Genomic DNA, 20432 nt, shown 5'->3' on the forward strand with positions numbered 1-20432 from the left:
GGAAGCACTCATCTTACTTTATTCTAAAGTTAATTTTAAAGTTTTTATTGTAAAGTTAACAGTCTTATTCGATCTGGGTTTCTCTTGAACTTAAAATAATCAGTCTGTCTGATAAATAATGGGCAACATTTTTAGTAATGACATGTGATAAATATTTTTAGATTCTACATTCCACAACATTTTAAAATACAAAAGTCTGGAAAGTGTTGGAGCTTAAATTATTTCTTTTCTTTATCTGACAATGAGCCACCCCTCAGTTTGTAAAGGCTAAAATGAATTAAATGAACTAAAAAGTATTTATGTAAAAGAAGCTTTCAAAAACGAAGCCTGATTTATTATGTGGCTATTAATCATTCTAAAAACAATTCCACATCCCTTAGATAGTTTGTCAGAAGTTTGCTCTCACTTTCCTTCTTTTATTTATATGGGAACCACGAGGCATAGCATTTGAACAGAGGGTGAAGCTGAAGCCAGGCGGTTAAGTGGCTCATTAATGACACAGACAACAGCCAGCATTCCTGAATCCATCCTTGGATCCTAGGCCTAGATCTGACTTTATTTATTTCTTTATTTTTTCAAAATCTGTGGCCATTGACTTACTAATAGCCAAATGACAGTTTCTCCCTTTGGCTGTGATATAATATTTTTCTGTGTAGTCCTTAGTGGTTATTGAACATTCATAATATGTAAGCCTGGGACTCCACTGAAGTCTTGTCAGTTAATCTGAATGTGGGACGTTATTTATTAGCATTTGCATAGAATATGGATGTTGTTACCGCAGAGTTTTTAAAATATCACTAAGCAAATTTAGTTTTTGTTTGTTTGTTTTTAGGGAACAGCAGAAACTCATGAGCTAGCAGAAGGCAGTGCTGCTGATGTTCTCCATTCGAGAATCAGTGGAGAAGTAATGGAATTAGTTCTGATGAAATACCAGGGCAGAAACTGGAATGGACATTTCCGTATATGTGATACGCTTCCCGAATTCTTCCTTGTGTGTTTTTCTCCTGACTCTGCAGAAACGATGACAGTTGACTTGTCAGTACATGTCAGACGAATTGGCAGCCGGATGGTGCTATCTGTTTTTAGTCCCTATTGGCTAATCAACAAGACTTCTCGGGTTCTCCAGTATCGTGCAGAAGATATTCATGTGAAACATCCAGCTGATTTCAGAGATATTATTTTATTCTCTTTCAAGAAGAAGAATATTTTTAGTAAAAATAAGGTGTGTTTTGGTTGATATAACAAGTTAAACTAGATAAATTCCTAGTTTGGAAATTTTTGAGTCATTAGCCTTCCCTGAATCCATGCTTACCAGTTTGCTAAGTGCCATTGGTATGAATGAAGTCCAAGGAGACTTTTAAGGAATGCATAGTCAAGTGGGATGTTAGGATTAGCAAGAGTTTCCCAAGGCTGAATTGCCCTTTTCTCCATTGCCTTTAGATTTGCTTCTGTTCTAGGGCACCATGGTGGCTCCGTTAAGCATTTGAATTCGGCTCAGGTCGTGATCTCACAGTTCGTGAGTTCAAGCCCTGTGTCGGGCTCTGTGCTGACAGCTCGGAACCTGGAGCCTGCTTCAGATTCTGTGTCTCCCTCTCTCTCTGTCCCTCCCCCCCTCCACTTGTGTGCTTGCCCTCTCTCTCTCTCTCTCTCTCTCTCTCTCTCTCTCTCTCTCCAAAATAAATAAACATTGGAAAAAAATTACTTCTGTTATTTTAGTAGTGTCAGGTAGAAAGCTTGACTTTATGTACTTTACCAGTAATGGCATTTCAAAAGGTGGAACAGTTGGATTTAGCTTATATTAACTGAGCCCTTCTAGGTATGAAGCCCTAAAACCAAGCCTTTGAGAGAGAAACCTAGTGCCTAAGCCTGGTCTTTTCTGCTCTGGTCCCTTCATTCCTTTGTAGACTCCTATCATGGAATTGCTTCTCACACATTATCCTAAGTGCTCACTGCTAGGCCTTTGTGTTACAGTTTCTGCCTAAAATGTCTCTTCCCCTGTGCTTTTTCCTGCCTGCCACATCTTTTCTGGTTCCCTGCTGTTTATCTTTTGGCTGTCATTGTGCTCAAGCCTAACACGTGTGAAGGATTTCTAACTGTCTAAAGTAGAGCTAGATAGTACAACCTTGTTCTCTTAGAGCATTGGTTCTCAAGTTTCAGAGCTTGTTAGAATCACCTAGAGGGCTTTCTAAAATACATTTCTGGGTTGTGCCCCTGACATTTGATTCAGTAGGTCTGGGTAGGGTCTGAACATTGCATTTATAACAGATTCCCAGGTGATGCTGACAGTGCTGGTCCAGGGACCACATTTCAAGAACCGTTGTCTTAAAGTGTTGATTAATCCATAGCATTTATTTACCTGTTTATGTGTCTTACCTGTGGTTGTCCTCAGGTTTTTTATAATCTGAATGGAGGAGAGCAGTTAGATCTCTTCTATAAAACTTTATCTAAATCTCATAGCCAGAAGTAAACTTTTTACCGTCTCACCTTGGTAGCATTTTGTACTACTCAGGTAGCTCTTAATGTCATTCATTCTTGTATCATAATTATTAGTATGTGTTTCCCATCTCCCTGTTTAGTTGGAGCTCACTGAAGACAGGAACTGTGTCCTGCTGTCTTCCATTCTCCTGACCATGATGCCTTTAATTTAGCATTTGATAAGTAATGTTAAAGGCATAAATTCTTTATGTTTTAAAACTTTTAAGAACTTGTTGGCTCATTATCTTAAGTCTAACACTGGAAAATATTATTTTATGTTAAGCTTTTCTTTTTAAACAACAGAGGGTCTCATTGGCATACATCTTTAAATTCACTAAACTCATTGCATAGATGAATGGGAAGATCAGAGCTCTGCATTTATTTTATTGGCCTCTAGAATATCTGTGGTTCTCTGACCCATTGGCAGTATGGCTTTGATTATTTTTTTCTGTGTCCTATGATACTAAATAAATTTCTAATAGAATAGTATCTTTCCCTCAAATAAAATTAATGTAGTGTTTTAGGTTTCTTATATGATGGTTATGTGTTCTCTGTTGTAGGTACAATTAAAAATTTCTACTAGCGCCTGGTCCAATGGTTTTTCATTGGATACAGTGGGAAGTTACGGATGTGTGAAGTGTCCTGCCAACAGTATGGAATACCTGGTAAGATTTTGCTTGCTTATTCACCCTTGACTTCGTTCACATTTTCTTCTGCTCCATTACCCAGCTAGGTTCTAAGGGGTACAGAAATTTGAATTCAAAGTATTATGTACAGGACTGTTATCTCTATAAATTTCTTTGGCTACTAGTATCAGTACAAGACCTACGTTTATCAAAGTTTAAGAAGTGAGTTGAGGGGCGCCTGGGTGGCGCAGTCGGTTAAGCGTCCGACTTCAGCCAGGTCACGATCTCGCAGTCCGTGAGTTCGAGCCCCGCGTCAGGCTCTGGGCTGATGGCTCGGAGCCTGGAGCCTGTTTCCGATTCTGTGTCTCCCTCTCTCTCTGCCCCTCCCCCGTTCATGCTCTGTCTCTCTCTGTCCCAAAAATAAATAAAAACGTTGAAAAAAAAAAATTAAAAAAAAAAAAAGTGAGTTGAATCCATCCACGTCAGCAACTTGTAAATATTCAGAGTATACAAGAATCCTCATTCCACACTACTCCCTGCCAGATGTTTCTTAAATCTTAGATTTGACTGAAAATTTGAGTAACCTGAGGTCAGTTGACGTGTTGTAATTGCCACTTTGAAACTTTTATCTTAATTTATTAACAGAGAGATGATAAAGCAGCAAAACTTGAGCCTCTACACTAATTATAAAACAATTTATGTTTGGAATGTTAAAAAAACAAAGAATACAGCTAAACTAAATATGTTATTACAGTCATCATTAGTTAAATTACCGTTTGATATTTCTTGAATTGATTTCTGACGGAGCCAAACTAAGGAACCAAATATTTTTCTTAGTGAGAAGATAATCAGTAGTTGAATATGGCTTAGTAGTTACTTTATTTACAGGCGTTATTTTAAAATATCTTAAGAAATCTTTATGTGAATGGGGTGTGTGTATCATTTCAAAGAAGTTTGTTCCTTTACACAGGTTGGTGTTAGCATCAAAATGAGCAGTTTTAATCTTACACGAATAGTTACCCTGACTCCCTTTTGTACCATTGCAAACAAGTCGTCATTAGAACTAGAAGTTGGTGAAATTGCATCTGATGGCTCAATGCCAACTAATAAGTGGAACTATATTGCTTCTTCAGAGGTAAAGTTTTCCTTCACTATGACTGGCTCCTGAAATGTACAAATAGATATAGACAGATAAATAAGAATTGCATATACTTTTGTGTTACCCTCACTTTGATACAGTATTTGTGTATTAAAACATGACAGCCAGCTTTGACTTTTTTTTCATAAACACATGTTTAAAAAAAGAAGAAGAAAATTACTGGTAATATTTATCACTAGCCAGTCTAGAGGGTTGACACTCAGGCTGTAGCTCTTCCTGTATGTATAGAACATGGATGTGTACTGTGAAAAGTACATTAAGATGACGTACTATGAATTGTCTCAATAGTCAGGTTAGTGCCTCTGTGTTCAAGAAGTATATAATGCTGTTGGAGGGCTTAAGACTCATATAAATTCACATGTGGGAAAAGAGATTGTGTATGCTAAGTTATAGGTGGTTGTAGAAATTCTGTAAAATTTCAAGTTTCCTTGAAAATTCTGCTAAAATTCGACCCCCTCACTTTACCAAGAAGGAAGTTAAAATCTCATACTTTTCTAAGATTGGTGAAGTCTTTGGAAGTCACGATCATTGTGGCCAAGAGCAAAAGGAATGTTTCATAGAAGAGGTGAGAGTTAAACTAAACTTCACAAGCTCAATAAGATTTTAGGAGATGAACAGAGTGAGGGAAAGAGTGTAGAAGAGGACAGGTGCAAAGATGCGCATTAGTGCTTGAATTTGTGTGAGTTTTCAACCAAACCAGTTGACCTTAAGGATAGAACCATTCTTCTGTATGTCTCAAAAACAAAATTATATATATTTTTAAAAACTTAGCACAAAGCTTAAGAGGAATGATTCTAGTTATAGTGCAAACAAATTTAGAGCTCTGAGAGACATGGGCTTTCCAAGTCACTTAGAATGATTTCTGTAGACTTGGCAACAAATAAATGCTCATTATCATTGATGGGGGTTTGATAACAGTATCATTTTTATTCAGAAATGGAATTCACTTACTGCTCTATAACAGAAGGGCACTTTGTATTATATTAGGAACTAAAACCTCAGTTTCACAGATAAGGCTCATTGAGGTATATAATTTTGTTAAGATCAAACACGAAGATAATGTCAGGACTTCCAACGAGGTCGGTGGTGTTCTTTTCACTGCCTTCAATTGTGTTTCTAGTTTATCTAGGAAAAGATATGCTATGAAAGAATTCATAGTGCATTAAGCAATTAAAATGGAGTATGCACAAAAGCAAATGTTATTAAGATTATAGGTTTTAAATATTCAAGATACTTGAGTCATTCTTAATCAGTAAACTCTTTAGTTTCTCATTTGTAATTTTTTCATAAGTACATGAAGACTACTAAATCTGTATTCTTCTGATGGAGTTTCTTTGGTTTCATAAATAGTCCTTATATTGTCAATAACTTTAACATGAGATGAGGAAATATTTTAAGAAACAAACGTAGTAATAATTGTATCGTGGTCAGATTTAGAATTAAAAACTTAAGTAGCCATTATCTTATTGATACCACAGTACTGTTTTAAGACTGATACTAACTTTTGTATTTTTAGTGCCTTCCCTTTTGGCCTGAAAATTTGTCGGGCAAACTTTGTGTGAGAGTGGTGGGCTGTGAAGGTTCCTCCAAACCGTTTTTTTATAACCGACAGGATAATGGCACTTTATTGAGCTTGGAAGAGCTGGTATGTTTTCATGTTTTATAATAAAACATCTTTGGTTTTGAAAATTTGCTTTAAAATATTTTATTGAAGATGCTATAAAATCTGGTAATTATGTGAAGGTGCTAATATATATCTCATGCTGTACATGTATTTGTAAGAGATCAGAGAGCCAGTGTGCTCTTCATTAAGAATATAAGAACACAACCTTTTTGTGTCTCCGTAACTGACTGCAATTCCAAATGTCACTGCAAGTTAAACCAATACTTCAAACAAGTTTTTTTTCTGCAATAGAATGGAGGTATCTTGGTGGATGTAAACACTGCTGAACATTCAACTGTCATAACGTTTTCTGATTACCATGAAGGATCTGCGCCTGCTCTAATAATAAACCACACACCACAGGACGTCCTCACCTACAAACAGAGGTATGAAAAAAAAGCTACATGGAAAATCTCGTTTGCTTTTTACTGGCCCATAGTCCTTTCTGGGAAACACTTGGAGTGTAGATGAGTTTCACATTCCACACGTTTTCTGATTTTAGAAAGGTAATGTGGAACACATGCTGTTTATTATAATACCCCCAGCAGGTGTGGAGCAGTTCTCTGTAGTCCAATACATTAATATTCCTGCACCTGTTGGGATGAGCAGTGGGTGTTGTATGGAAACCAATTTGACAATAAATTCGTATTAAAAAAAATATTCCTGCAGCAAAACTTATAAATATTCATACCAAGTGGGATAAATAAAAATTAATAGTCTCGCATCAATTCAGAGCCATTTTTTTACCCAAATGACTTTTGACACCAAACTGATAAGAGCTTTTACAATTTCAGAATTGCATATGAGGAACTGTGAACCTCTTTGAGCATTATTATTCTTTTGTAATCTGGTAATGCTTTGTTGTTGTTGTTTGTTTGCTTTTGTTCCCAATAGAGGTGGTAGATTAAATGAGAGGACAATAAGTAGATAGTGGTGTTGAGTATAAGTGTGGGATGATAGGAATTTTGTTGTTCTTGCTTGTCCTGTCATTTGGTTTGGATGATGCCGTTATATAATGATATAACAGATAGTTTTACACCCTGACAATGTATGTTGTATATTTTTCAGGAATTATTGCTATAAATCTGCAAGGCATTATTTTATATATGTATAAAATCTTGTATATACATAAGGTTATTTTTATATAGAGAATTATTTTATATAAAATAATGCCTTGCAGATTTACGTATTCTTTTTTTTTTAATATATATTTTTTTAATGTTTATTCACTTTTTGAGAGAGACAGAGAGTCAGCAGGGCAGGGGCAGAGAGACAGGGAGCCACAAAATCTGAAGCAGGCTCCAGGCTCTGAGCTATCAGCACAGAGTCCAAAGCGGGGCTTGAAGTCATGAACCATGAGATCATGACCTGAGCTGACGCTTAACCGACTGAGCCACCCAAGCGCCCCCAGATTTACCTTTTTTTTTTTAATTTTTTTTTAACATTTATTTATTTTGGGGACAGAGAGAGAGACAGAGCATGAATGGGGGAGGGGCAGAGAGAGAGGGAGACACAGAATCGGAAGCAGGCTCCAGGCTCCGAGCCATCAGCCCAGAGCCCGACACGGGGCTCGAACTCACGAACTGCGAGATCGTGACCTGAGCTGAAGTCGGACGCTTAACCGACTGAGCCACCCAGGCGCCCCCAGATTTACCTATTTTTAAGTCTTCTGGCTTGAATCCACTGAGAGAATTTTTTTAATTTTAAAAAAATTTTTAAAACACATGCATGTGCACACAAGGAGAGGGGCAGAGAGAGAGAGAGAAAGAATCCCAAGCAGGCTCCATTGAGCTCTACAGCCCTGTGCTGGGCTGGATCAGCGCTGGATCTCCAGAACAGTGAGATCATGACCTGAACTAAAACAAAGAACCTGACCCTTAACTACTGAGCTACTCACTCCCACCCCTCACTTGAGAGATCTAAAAGCACAGAATGGGATTGAAACCTAATTGGGTTAATTTTTTTTTCTTTTTAGTTCTCTGGAAAGTTTTTTGTGATATGGACTAACACTTCTTAAACATTGTTAAAGTACAGATTCTGATTTAGTAGGTTTTAGGCGGGGCCCAGGATTTTGCACTTTCAGGAAGCTCCAGGTGATGTTGATGCTGCTTATCCACAGATCACTTTGAGTAGCAAAAGTATGGACCTAATTTCTTTTTTCCTGAGACTCACGTTTGTTATCTAATTGTATGTGATTAAAAAACTTAAATTTAAGCACTGAGTGGAGTTCTGCTGCCAAAGAACTTACTATTTATAGCTTTTTTCTACAGGTGGACTCGGATGTACCAATCTGTCTACCTTAATGAATTCCATTGCTGTTATAGTGCCTCGATCGATTTGGAGGGTACTGCAGCTTCAGAAAGGCAAATTCCATTCCCTCAAGCTTTAAAACCATTAGTTTGTTGGACATTTTAGGGTACTTATTGTTAGGCAGGGTTCTGTTGATTAACAAAGGCAATTTTATAAGATTTTTCTGCCAGTCCCCTCTCTGTAAACCACAGGTCTGGGTATCTCAAGGCTTGGATATTTTAATCTTCCCTCTGGCCGTTGTGTTTCAGTGGCTCACAGGAAGAAGTGCACTTGCTGCCAGGACAAGCTCGACTTTTTGCCTGGGCGGATCCTACTGGTACCAGACAGCTTACATGGACGTATGCAGCAAATACTGGGGAGCACAGTCTGTTAAAGGTATCATTTGATGTGAATGGGTGCTGTATGAGCTGCCTGATGGCAAAGGAAGCAGGCAAGCTAGCTTCACACAGTCCTCTTTGTCCTTACTGAATGAAAGATCAGATGGAAGTATTTTCCTTTTAAAAAAAATTTTTTTTTAATGTTTATTTATTTTTGAGAGAGAGACACAGAGCATGAGTGGGGGAGGAGCAGAGTGAGAGGAAGACACAGAATCTGAGGCAGGGCCCAGGCTCCGAGCTGTCAGCACAGAGCCCATCACGGGGCTCGAGCCCACCACGGGCTCGAGCCCACGAACAGTGAGATCATGCCCTGAGTCGAAGTCGGACTGAGCCACCCAGGCACCCCTGGAAGCATTATCAAAATAAGTTGCTTTTGGACTTTAGATTGCAAGTAGTTCATACCAATATTTTAGATTAGTCAAAATAATGTGTTTACAATGTAAAAAATAGCCCTGCTTCATCTTGCCCGGTAAAGACCATATGCCTTTTTTTTTTTTTTAAAGAAAGCAACTTTATTTAAAAAAAAATTTTTAAGACTTTATTTTTTAGAGCAGTTTTAATTTTACAACAGTGAGAGAGATATACATATACTTTCCATATACCCTGACTCCACACATACAGAGCATCACCCTTTATCAACATCACTCATCAAAATAGTTGATAATTTACCAAAAATGAATTTACACTGACATACCATAATCATCCAGAGTCCTTAGTTTATGTTACGGTTCTCTCTTGTACATTCTGTGGGTTTGAACAATTATGTGATGACATATATCCATTATTATACTATCATATAGAGTATTTTCTCTGCCCTAAAAATCTGCTGTGGCCTTCCAGTCCACTCAGCCTTCCCACCTGGCAACCACTCATCACTTTATTGTGTCCATAGTTTTGCCTTTTCCAGAATGTAATATAGTTGGAATGATATAGTATTGGTTTCCTTCAGTTAATAATATACATTTGAGCTTTCTCAAATTGGTTTCTTTCAGTTAATAATATACATTTAAGCTTTAAAGAAAGCAACTTTACGGGACGCCTGGGTGGCTTGGTCGGTTAAGCGTCCGACTTCGGCTCGGGTCATGATCTCGCGATCCGTGAGTTCGAACCCCGCGTCGGGCTCTGTGCTGACAGCTCAGAGCCTGGAGCCTGTTTCAGATTCTGTGTCTCCCTCTCTCTCTGCCCCTCCCCTGTTCATGTTCTGTCTCTCTCTGTCTCAAAAATAAATAAACGTTAAAAAAAAAAAAAAAAGAAAGCAACTTTAAAGCTAGGTGAAAACAATTTCATTTTGAACATATGCTTACCACTGTTGGCTATGAAGTTTTTAGGCATGTTTTCCCAATCAAGGCCATGGTTTTTTTTTTTTAGTTTTATTTTTTAATGTATATTTATTTTGAGAGAGAGTGAGCCAGGGAGGGGCAGAGAGATAAGGAGAGAGAGAGTCCCAACCAGGCTCCACACTCAGCATGGAGCCTAACGTGGGGCTCATTCTCACAACTGTGAGCTCATGACCTGAGCTGAAATCAAGAGTGGGACACCTAACTGACTGAGCCACCGAGTCACCCCAAGGCCATAGGAATCTGACAGTATGCAAATTATCCCATATGAAAAATTTAATGAAATATTTATTGAAACAGTATTTAGGCAACTAATTTAATCATATATGTTATTCTGAGAGTCTTAGACTTTGGGAAGCTCTTAAGAATTCATATACCAGCCTTTCTCTAATGTAGGAATTGGCTCCTGCATTAATGATATAGATCATCTAGTTTCTGTAGTAATATGTTCTATCATGAAAAGTTCATAACAGTGTCCTACTCTTTTGTCTGCTAATGCCATTCGTTAAAAAAGGTTTCTTGACTTTTGCTTTAAAATGGTAATTGGCCAACAGTGACTGGATTATTCTCTCCCATAATTCCTCTGAAATACCCACAAAAGAGATAAAGACTTACCCACTTTTGAAAAATCAGAATGATAGTTCCTCTGTTACTAGATTCTTGCAATAATTTCCATCATGACAATTTAATGGAGCTCTACTGGTTGCTTGTGCTTTACTTTTTATAAGAGCAAAACAAAAGGTTTATGAGTGGTACCGAGGCTTCACTTCCCTGATACTCTTTAGCTCCCTGGCTCAGAGGCATGGGAGCTTTGCCAGAGGTTTCTGTGCTTTGCTGGTATTACTTCCCCTCTCCTCACATTTAATGCTGCTCAGCAACTGCAATGCCCCAATGTAGTGTATGGGCACTAGAGAGAACATGGGAAGGACCTTCTGGAGGAGGATATTCAGGTTTGTATACTGAGGCACATTCAGAAAGCATCTGGGAATGGTGTATACAGGGATTGTAGTTTTTAATGTTTCTCTTCTGTTTGGTGTTAGAGAACCAGGCCGTAGGAAAAATAGCACATAATCTGCCAGATTCTGGAAATTGAGTTGGAAGCAAGGCACTTGCTCATTCCCGGGTCTGCTAGGTTCATTTGGGAAGAGAGATCTGCTCAGGCCCCAGTGGACGTGAAGAGGGAGTTCAAAGGAAATCTGCACATTAGTGGTTAAACCTTAGGTCTGAACAGATCTTTCCTTATTAAGTATGAATGAACAGGAAACAACAACAACAACAACAACAACAACATGGGGTTTATGAAAAAAATAGTTTGGGAGAAAAATATAGCATTATTCTGTAGAATCAGAGGTCATTATACCTCTGAAAAATTTTTTACTGTAAGAGGACCACAAGAAAATTTCCTCACATCCCCAGTTAAGTTATAAAGTGATGGCAGCTATGAAATAGAAGAATGAATGGTGAAATAAAGAGACAACAAAATGAAGTGAAAGCAGAGTAGGGAAGCAGAATATATTCTGCTCATTCTATAAATACATCATTTAATCTTAAATTTTAATTAGAGAAACATAGATTAAAGATTTTGTTTTTTTAAAAAAACTTGTCAATTTGTAGATCTAAAATCATTGATAAAAGAATTTTAAAATGAGAAAAAGAACATAAAGAAAATTTTACCTTTAGAGTAAGGGAGGGAAAGCTAAGGAAGTGTAAGTTACAAGCATAAAGAGGCAGTAAAGATACAGCAGGCACACAGAAGTAAAGAGAAAGTGAAGTTGTTGATACTAATTTCTGAACAACTATAATTCAAAGCAGAAACCTTTACATAGAATATGATGTTATGACAAAAAAGGCATGATAGCCATAAACTTTCATGCAAAGAATAACATCATATCAAAAATACAAAACTTAAAATGCTGGAAGTCGACCAAAACACAATTACCAGAGGATATTTTAACACACCTCATTTAATTCTTAACAGACCAAATAGATGAAAACTAAATATGATTAGAGAGTATTTCCATAATAACTAAGATCGAACCAAGACACATATCAAATTTTGTACTTTACAGAGAGAATTCACCTTCTAAATAGGTATTTAAGGAACATTTGCAAAATTGATTGCATTTTAGAATTTTAAAAACTGAGTAGGCTACTTTGACCTATGTTAAAAGCAATAAATTTTTAAAAAGCAGTATGTTGGCAAGGATGTGGAGAAAAAAGAACACTTATGCACTGTTGGTGGGAGTATAAATTAGTGCAGCCACTGGGAAAACAGTATGGAGGTTCCTCAAAAAACTAAAAATGGAAGTACCACAGGATCCAATTTTTCCACTTCTGGGTATTTACACAAAGAAAATAAAACAATAATTTGAAAAGGTATATGCACCCCTGTTTATTGCGGCAGTATTTATAGTAGCCAAGATATGCAAATAGCCTGTGTACATCAGTAGATGTCTTGTCCTTATCCTGTCATTTGGCTTGGATGATGCCATTATATAATGATATAACAGGTAGTTTTTTTTTTTATTTTTTTTTTCAACGTTTATTTATTTTTGGGACAGAGAGAGACAGAGCATGAACGGGGGAGGGGCAGAGAGAGAGGGAGACACAGAATCGGAAACAGGCTCCAGGCTCTGAGCCATCAGCCCAGAGCCCGACGCGGGGCTCGAACTCACGGACCGCGAGATCGTGACCTGGCTGAAGTCGGACGCTTAACCGACTGCGCCACCCAGGCGCCCCAGGAATTATTGTTCTAAATTTGCCAGGCATTATTTTATATGTATATAAAATCTTGGATATACATAAGATTTTTATATATAGAATTATTTTATATAAAATAATACCTGCATATTTACCTATTCTTAACTCTGCTGGCTTGAGTCCACTGAAAGATTTTTTTAAATGTTTAAAAATTTTTTTAAGTTTATTTATTTTGGGGGAGAGAGAACACGCTCACGTGCATATGAGCAGGGGAGTGGCAGAGAGAGAGATAGAATCCCAAGCAGGCTCCATCCAGCTCTGCAGCCCTGTGTTGGGCTAGATCAGGGCTGGATCTCCAGAACAGTGAGATCATGACCTGAGCTGAAGCAGACACTTAACTACTGAGCCACTTAGATGCCCCCCACTTAAAAGGACCCCCCACTTAAAAGATGCCCCCCACTTAACTACTCAGCCACTTAGATGCCCCCCACTTAAAAGAACAGTAGGAACTGGTCCTACTTCGGCTCAGGTCATGATCTCATGGTTCTTGGGTTCAAGCCCTGCATTGGGCTCTGTGCTGACAGCTCGGAGCCTGGAGCCTGCCTTAGATTCTCTGTCTCTTTCTCTCTCTGCCCCTCTCCCACTCATGCTCTCTTTCTGAAAAACAAATAAACCTAATTAAAAAGTAAACAAACAAAAAAACAGAAACAGACCCATCAATATAGAGAGCAAACTGGTGCTTGCCAGAGGTTGAGGTAGGCAGGGAGCAGTGGGTGAAATGGGTGAAGGGGAGTGGGAGGTACAGACTTCCATTTATGGAATGAGTAAGTCACAGGGCTGACAGGTACAGCATAGGGAATATAGTCATTGGTATTTCAGTAGTGTTGAATGGTGACAGATAGTAGCTATTCTTGTGGTGAACATAGGATAACGTATAGAAGCTGTTGAACATTATTTTGTATGTTTAAAACTAATGAAACATCCTGTGTCAACTATAGTTGAGTTTTTAAAAAGTACGGCTTGAAGAGGCAGAGGAGAGAATAGGTGAACTAGAAGATAAAGTTATGGAAAAAGAGGAAGCTGAGAAAAAGAGAGATAAAAAAATCCAGGAGTATGAGGGGAAAATTAGAGAATTAAGTGATACACTAAAAAGAAATAATATACGCATAATTGGTATCCCAGAGGAGGAAGAGAGAGGGAAAGGTGCTGAAGGGGTACTTGAAGAAATCATAGCTGAGAACTTCCCTGAACTGGGGAAGGAAAAAGGCATTGAAATCCAAGAGGCACAGAGAACTCCCTTCAGACGTAACTTGAATCGATCTTCTGCACGACATATCATAGTGAAACTGGCAAAATACAAGGATAAAGAGAAAATTCTGAAAGCAGCAAGGGGTAAACGTGCCCTCACATATAAAGGGAGACCTATAAGACTCGTGACTGATCTCTCTTTTGAAACTTGGCAGGCCAGAAAGAATTGGCACGAGATTTTCAGGGTGCTAGACAGAAAAAATATGCAGCCAAGAATCCTTTATCCAGCAAGTCTGTCATTTAGAATAGAAGGAGAGATAAAGGTCTTCCCAAACAAACAAAAACTGAAGGAATTTGTCACCACTAAACCAGCCCTACAAGAGATCCTAAGGGGGACCCTGTGAGACAAAGTCCCAGAGACATCACTATAAGCATAAAACATACAGACATCACAATGACTCTAAACCCGTATCTTTCTATAATAACACTGAATGTAAATGGATTAAATGCGCCAACCAAAAGACATAGGGTATCAGAATGGATAAAAAAACAAGACCCATCTATTTGCTGTCTACAAGAGACTCATTTTAGACCTGAGGACACCTTTAGATTGAGAGTGAGGGGATGGAGAACTATTTATCATGCGACTAGAAGCCAAAAGAAAGCTGGAGTAGCCATACTTATATCAGACAAACTAGACTTTAAATTAAAGGCTGTAACAAGAGATGAAGAAGGACATTATATAATAGTTACAGGGTCTATCCATCAGGAAGAGCTAACAATTATAAATGTCTATGCACCGAATACCGGAGCCCCCAAATATATAAAACAATTACTCATAAACATAAGCAACCTTATTGATAAGAATGTGCTAATTGCAGGGGACTTTAATACACCACTTACAGAAATGGATAGATCATCTAGACACACGGTCAATAAAGAAACAAGGGCCCTGAATGAGACATTGGATGAGATGGACTTGACAGATATATTTAGAACTCTGCATCCCAAAGCAACAGAATATACTTTCTTCTCGAATGCACATGGAACATTCTCCAAGATAGATCATATACTGGGTCACAAAACAGCCCTTCATAAGTTTACAAGAATTGAAATTATACCATGCTTACTTTCAGACCACAATGCCATGAAGCTTGAAATCAACCACAGGAAAAAGTCTGGAAAACCTCCAAAAGCATGGAGGTTAAAGAACACCCTACTAACGAATGAGTGGGTCAACCAGGCAATTAGAGAAGAAATTAAAAAATATATGGAAACAAACGAAAATGAAAATACAACAATCCAAACGCTTTGGGATGCAGCAAAGGCAGTCCTGAGAGGAAAATACATTGCAATCCAGGCCTATCTCAAGAAACAAGAAAAATCCCAAATACAAAATCTAACAGCACACCTAAAGGAACTAGAAGCAGAACAGCAAAGGCAGCCTAAGCCCAGCAGAAGAAGAGAAATAATAAAGATCAGAGCAGAAATAAACAATATAGAAACTAAAAAAACTGTAGAGCAGATCAACGAAACCAAGAGTTGGTTTTTTGAAAAAAATAAACAAAATTGACAAACCTCTAGCCAGGCTTCTCAAAAAGAAAAGGGAGATGACCCAAATAGATAAAATCATGAATGAAAATGGAATTATTACAACCAATCCCTCAGAGATACAAACAATTATCAGGGAATACTATGAAAACTTATATGCCAACAAATTGGACAACCTGGAAGAAATGGACGAATTCCTGAACACCCACACGCTTCCAAAACTCAATCAGGAGGAAATAGAAAGCTTGAACAGACCCATAACCAGCGAAGAAATTGAATCGGTTATCAAAAATCTCCCAACAAATAAGAGTCCAGGACCAGATGGCTTCCCAGGGGAGTTCTACCAGACGTTTAAAGCAGAGATAATACCTATCCTTCTCAAGCTATTCCAAGAAATAGAAAGGGAAGGAAAACTTCCAGACTCATTCTATGAAGCCAGTATTACTTTGATTCCTAAACCAGACAGAGACCCAGTAAAAAAAGAGAACTACAGGCCAATATCCCTGATGAATATGGATGCAAAAATTCTCAATAAGATACTAGCAAATCGAATTCAACGGCATATAAAAAGAATTATTCACCATGATCAAGTGGGATTCATTCCTGGGATGCAGGGCTGGTTCAACATTCGCAAATCAATCAACGTGATACATCACATTAACAAAAAAAAAGAGAAGAACCATATGATCCTGTCAATCGATGCAGAAAAGGCCTTCGACAAAATCCAGCACCCTTTCTTAATAAAAACCCTTGAGAAAGTCGGGATAGAAGGAACATACTTAAAGATCATAAAAGCCATTTATGAAAAGCCCACAGCTAACATCATCCTCAACGGGGAAAAACTGAAAGCTTTTTCCCTGAGATCAGGAACACGACAAGGATGCCCACTCTCACCGCTGCTGTTTAACATAGTGCTGGAAGTTCTAGCATCAGCAATCAGACAACAAAAGGAAATCAAAGGCATCAAAATTGGCAAAGATGAAGTCAAGCTTTCGCTTTTTGCAGATGACATGATATTATACATGGAAAATCCGATAGACTCCACCAAAAGTCTGCTAGAACTGATACAGGAATTCAGCAAAGTTGCAGGATACAAAGTCAATGTACAGAAATCAGTTGCATTCTTATACACTAACAATGAAGCAACAGAAAGACAAATAAAGAAACTGATCCCATTCACAATTGCACCAAGAAGCATAAAATACCTAGGAATAAATCTAACCAAAGATGTAAAGGATCTGTATGCTGAAAACTATAGAAAGCTTCTGAAGGAAATTGAAGAAGATTTAAAGAAATGGAAAGACATTCCCTGCTCATGGATTGGAAAAATAAATATTGTCAAAATGTCAATACTACCCAAAGCTATCTACACATTCAATGCAATCCCAATCAAAATTGCACCAGCATTCTTCTCGAAACTAGAACAAGCAATCCTAAAATTCATATGGAACCACAAAAGGCCCCGAATAGCCAAAGGAATTTTGAAGAAGAAGACCAAAGCAGGAGGCATCACAATCCCAGACTTTAGCCTCTACTACAAAGCTGTCATCATCAAGACAGCATGGTATTGGCACCAAAACAGACACATAGACCAATGGAATAGAATAGAAACCCCAGAACTAGACCCACAAACGTATGGCCAACTCATCTTTGACAAAGCAGGAAAGAACATCCAATGGAAAAAAGACAGCCTCTTTAACAAATGGTGCTGGGAGAACTGGACAGCAACATGCAGAAGGTTGAAACTAGACCACTTTCTCACACCATTCACAAAAATAAACTCAAAATGGATAAAGGACCTAAATGTGAGACAGGAAACCATCAAAACCTTAGAGGAGAAAGCAGGAAAAGACCTCTCTGACCTCAGCCGTAGCAATCTCTTACTCGACACATCCCCAAAGGCAAGGGAATTAAAAGCAAAAGTGAATTCCTGGGACCTTATGAAGATAAAAAGCTTCTGCACAGCAAAGGAAACAACCAACAAAACTAAAAGGCAACCAACGGAATGGGAAAAGATATTCGCAAATGACATATCGGACAAAGGGCTAGTATCCAAAATCTATAAAGAGCTCACCAAACTCCACACCCGAAAAACAAATAACCCAGTGAAGAAATGGGCAGAAAACATGAATAGACACTTCTCTAAAGAAGACATCCGGATGGCCAACAGGCACATGAAAAGATGTTCAGCTTCGCTCCTTATCAGGGAAATACAAATCAAAACCACACTCAGGTATCACCTCACGCCAGTCAGAGTGGCCAAAATGAACAAATCAGGAGACTATAGATGCTGGAGAGGATGTGGAGAAACGGGAACCCTCTTGCACTGTTGGTGGGAATGCAAATTGGTGCAGCCGCTCTGGAAAGCAGTGTGGAGGTTCCTCAGAAAATTAAAAATAGACCTACCCTATGACCCAGCAATAGCACTGCTAGGAATTTATCCAAGGGATACAGGAGCGCTGATGCATAGGGCCACTTGTACACCAATGTTCATAGCAGCACTCTCAACAATAGCCAAATTATGGAAAGAGCCTAAATGTCCATCAACTGATGAATGGATAAAGAAATTGTGGTTTATATACACAATGGAATATTACGTGGCAATGAGAAAAAAATGAAATATGGCCTTTTGTAGCAACGTGGATGGAACTGGAGAGTGTGATGCTAAGTGAAATAAGCCATACAGAGAAAGACAGATACCATATGGTTTCACTCTTATGTGGATCCTGAGAAACTTAACAGGAACCCATGGGGGAGGGGAAGGAAAAAAAAAAAAAGAGGTTAGAATGGGAGAGAGCCAAAGCATAAGAGACTGTTAAAAACTGAGAACAAACTGAGGGTTGATGGGGGGTGGGAGGGAGGAGAGGGTGGGTGATGGGTATTGAGGAGGGCACCTTTTGGGATGAGCACTGGGTGTTGTATGGAAACCAATTTGTCAATAAATTTCAGAAAAAAAAAAAAAAGAAAAAAAAAAAGTACTTGATTTTAAACAGCAACAGAACTCATCTGTACCTATGCTTTTGGTAAATCCTTTATCCATTTGCATTTTTTTCCAAGAAAGCATGAGATGGAAAGCACATAGTACATACTTGTCACGCTTGTTGAAATGACTGTTATATTAAGTCCAGAATGAAGGGGAATAATTATTTAAGTCTCTGAAAACACTGACCAAATCAAATCTTATATTTTTAAGGGCCATGTGAGACCCTCAGCCAAGAAGGCTTTGTGAAATAGTATGAGTACAAACCATAGTTTTATTGTTGAATAGTGTGATTTATATAATCACTATTTATGTAGTCACTATATAATCACTGTTATAAATATTTGCAGTGTTATAAGTTATTAAAACATAAAAGTAAGTAGGTTAGTTTTATCTGAGGTTACTATTCTAATAAATATAGGAACCATTCTGTTCTCCATCTTGGAGACAAGTAAGCAGCTTATCGCACCAGTGCCATTGTAGGAAACTCTTGTTCCTGCCAGGTGCCCTTTGAGCAGTCAAACCTAGGGTACAAAAAAAAATTAAGCGCTATTAATGTTTGTTATTGTTTGAAAAAGTCAGTGAGTTATGTTTTAAAATAGGTTTTAACTTTAATTTATATCATTTTGATGGTTTCCCAATTTATGGACATACTTGTCAAACTTTTCTAAATGTGACTGTAGTTTAACTTTATGTAATGACAACTTGCTGCTTATGAGTTTAATATTAAATCTATTTTTCCCCAGGATGAATGTGGACAGTTTCCATATGATGCAAATATCCAGATACACTGGGTATCATTCCTGGATGGGCGTCAGCGAGTGTTGCTTTTCACTGATGATGTTGCCTTGGTTTCCAAAGCACTGCAGGCAGAAGAAATGGAGCAAGCCGATCATGAAATAACCTTTTCTCTCCACAGTCTTGGGCTTTCACTGGTTAACAATGAAAACAAGCAGGAAGTTTCATATATTGGGATAACCAGGTAGGGAAGAAGGAAGATAAGGCATCAGAAGTCTTTCAGAAGCATTGAGCTCATAGTATCAAGCTTAATGAGAATAAATATATTCTGTATTTGGATATACTATATATTCTTTCAGCATAACTTTTGAACAGTTTTTTTCACTGCTAGTTGAAAATGCCCTAATATAGAAAGATGACTAAGATAATGTCTTTGCTCCTACTGTACTGGCATGGGTTAGGGAAGCCAACAACAATGGGTCAGATAAACGGGAAAAAACGTTCACAGAGAAGGCAGTCTTTGACATGGGTACATAATCTTTAATGGGCGGTTACTTAGACCTTTTTAATAAGGATGGAACCAGTTATTTTCTCTGACTCTGCTTGCATCTGTATAGGAAAAATATTCGTATTTATTTAGTTGTTTTTTTTTTTTTTTTAATTGCACTGACTTTGGTAAAAGACTCCTTCTTTTCTTGGAGGCTGTTGGGTGGAATGGTTAACATGTTACCATGTATAACCCTCATAGCACTTATCAATAATCATGTGTTTAGTGAAGTAAAAATAAAAACTAATTAAAAATTAAGAGGTCATGTATATAATGTACTTTACACAACACCTGACAGATAAAGGATTCTATAAATGGTATACATGCCACTAATATAATATTACTATATTTGTATATGTTTGAGTAATGTATTCTCTTGGTTATACATTTCAGTATTGTATAGTATTTTTAACCTAATATAAAAATCATTTTTAAGTCGTATAAATTCAGTTTTTCCACTCCGCTGTTCTTTGATTAACTTATTTTTACTTTAATATTGTATATACTATTATATTGTATCAGATCGGCCTTTATCAGGACTTTTAAAAATTCACCTAAAAGAACTTGATTATCTTTGTTATGATACACTGTACATTTAATACACATTCAATAGAGATATGTACTGAGGAAAAGTAAATCAGTTATGTAATTTTAATCAATAGACTTTTATTCTTTTGAACAGTTTTAGGTGTACAGAAAAATTGACTATACAGACTTCCTG

At 37.7% G+C, this 20432-nt stretch overlaps 1 protein-coding gene across 4 annotated transcripts in view; it reads left to right on the plus strand.

Annotated features, from left to right (window-relative positions):
• VPS13C (vacuolar protein sorting 13 homolog C) overlaps window positions 1–20432 on the plus strand; it is a 209766-nt gene that overhangs the window by 148017 nt on the left and 41317 nt on the right. For all 4 annotated transcript variants that reach the window (XM_043555278.1, XM_043555280.1, XM_043555279.1 and 1 more), the window contains 7 exons: window positions 833–1222; window positions 3036–3140; window positions 4072–4236; window positions 5777–5905; window positions 6176–6309; window positions 8482–8608; window positions 19173–19408. In XM_043555278.1, coding sequence (XP_043411213.1) covers window positions 833–1222; window positions 3036–3140; window positions 4072–4236; window positions 5777–5905; window positions 6176–6309; window positions 8482–8608; window positions 19173–19408 — 1286 coding nt within the window. The remainder of the gene's footprint in view (window positions 1–832; window positions 1223–3035; window positions 3141–4071; window positions 4237–5776; window positions 5906–6175; window positions 6310–8481; window positions 8609–19172; window positions 19409–20432) is intronic.

Source organism: Prionailurus bengalensis, chromosome B3, assembly GCF_016509475.1.
Source record: "Prionailurus bengalensis isolate Pbe53 chromosome B3, Fcat_Pben_1.1_paternal_pri, whole genome shotgun sequence".
Lineage (NCBI taxonomy): Eukaryota > Metazoa > Chordata > Mammalia > Carnivora > Felidae > Prionailurus > Prionailurus bengalensis.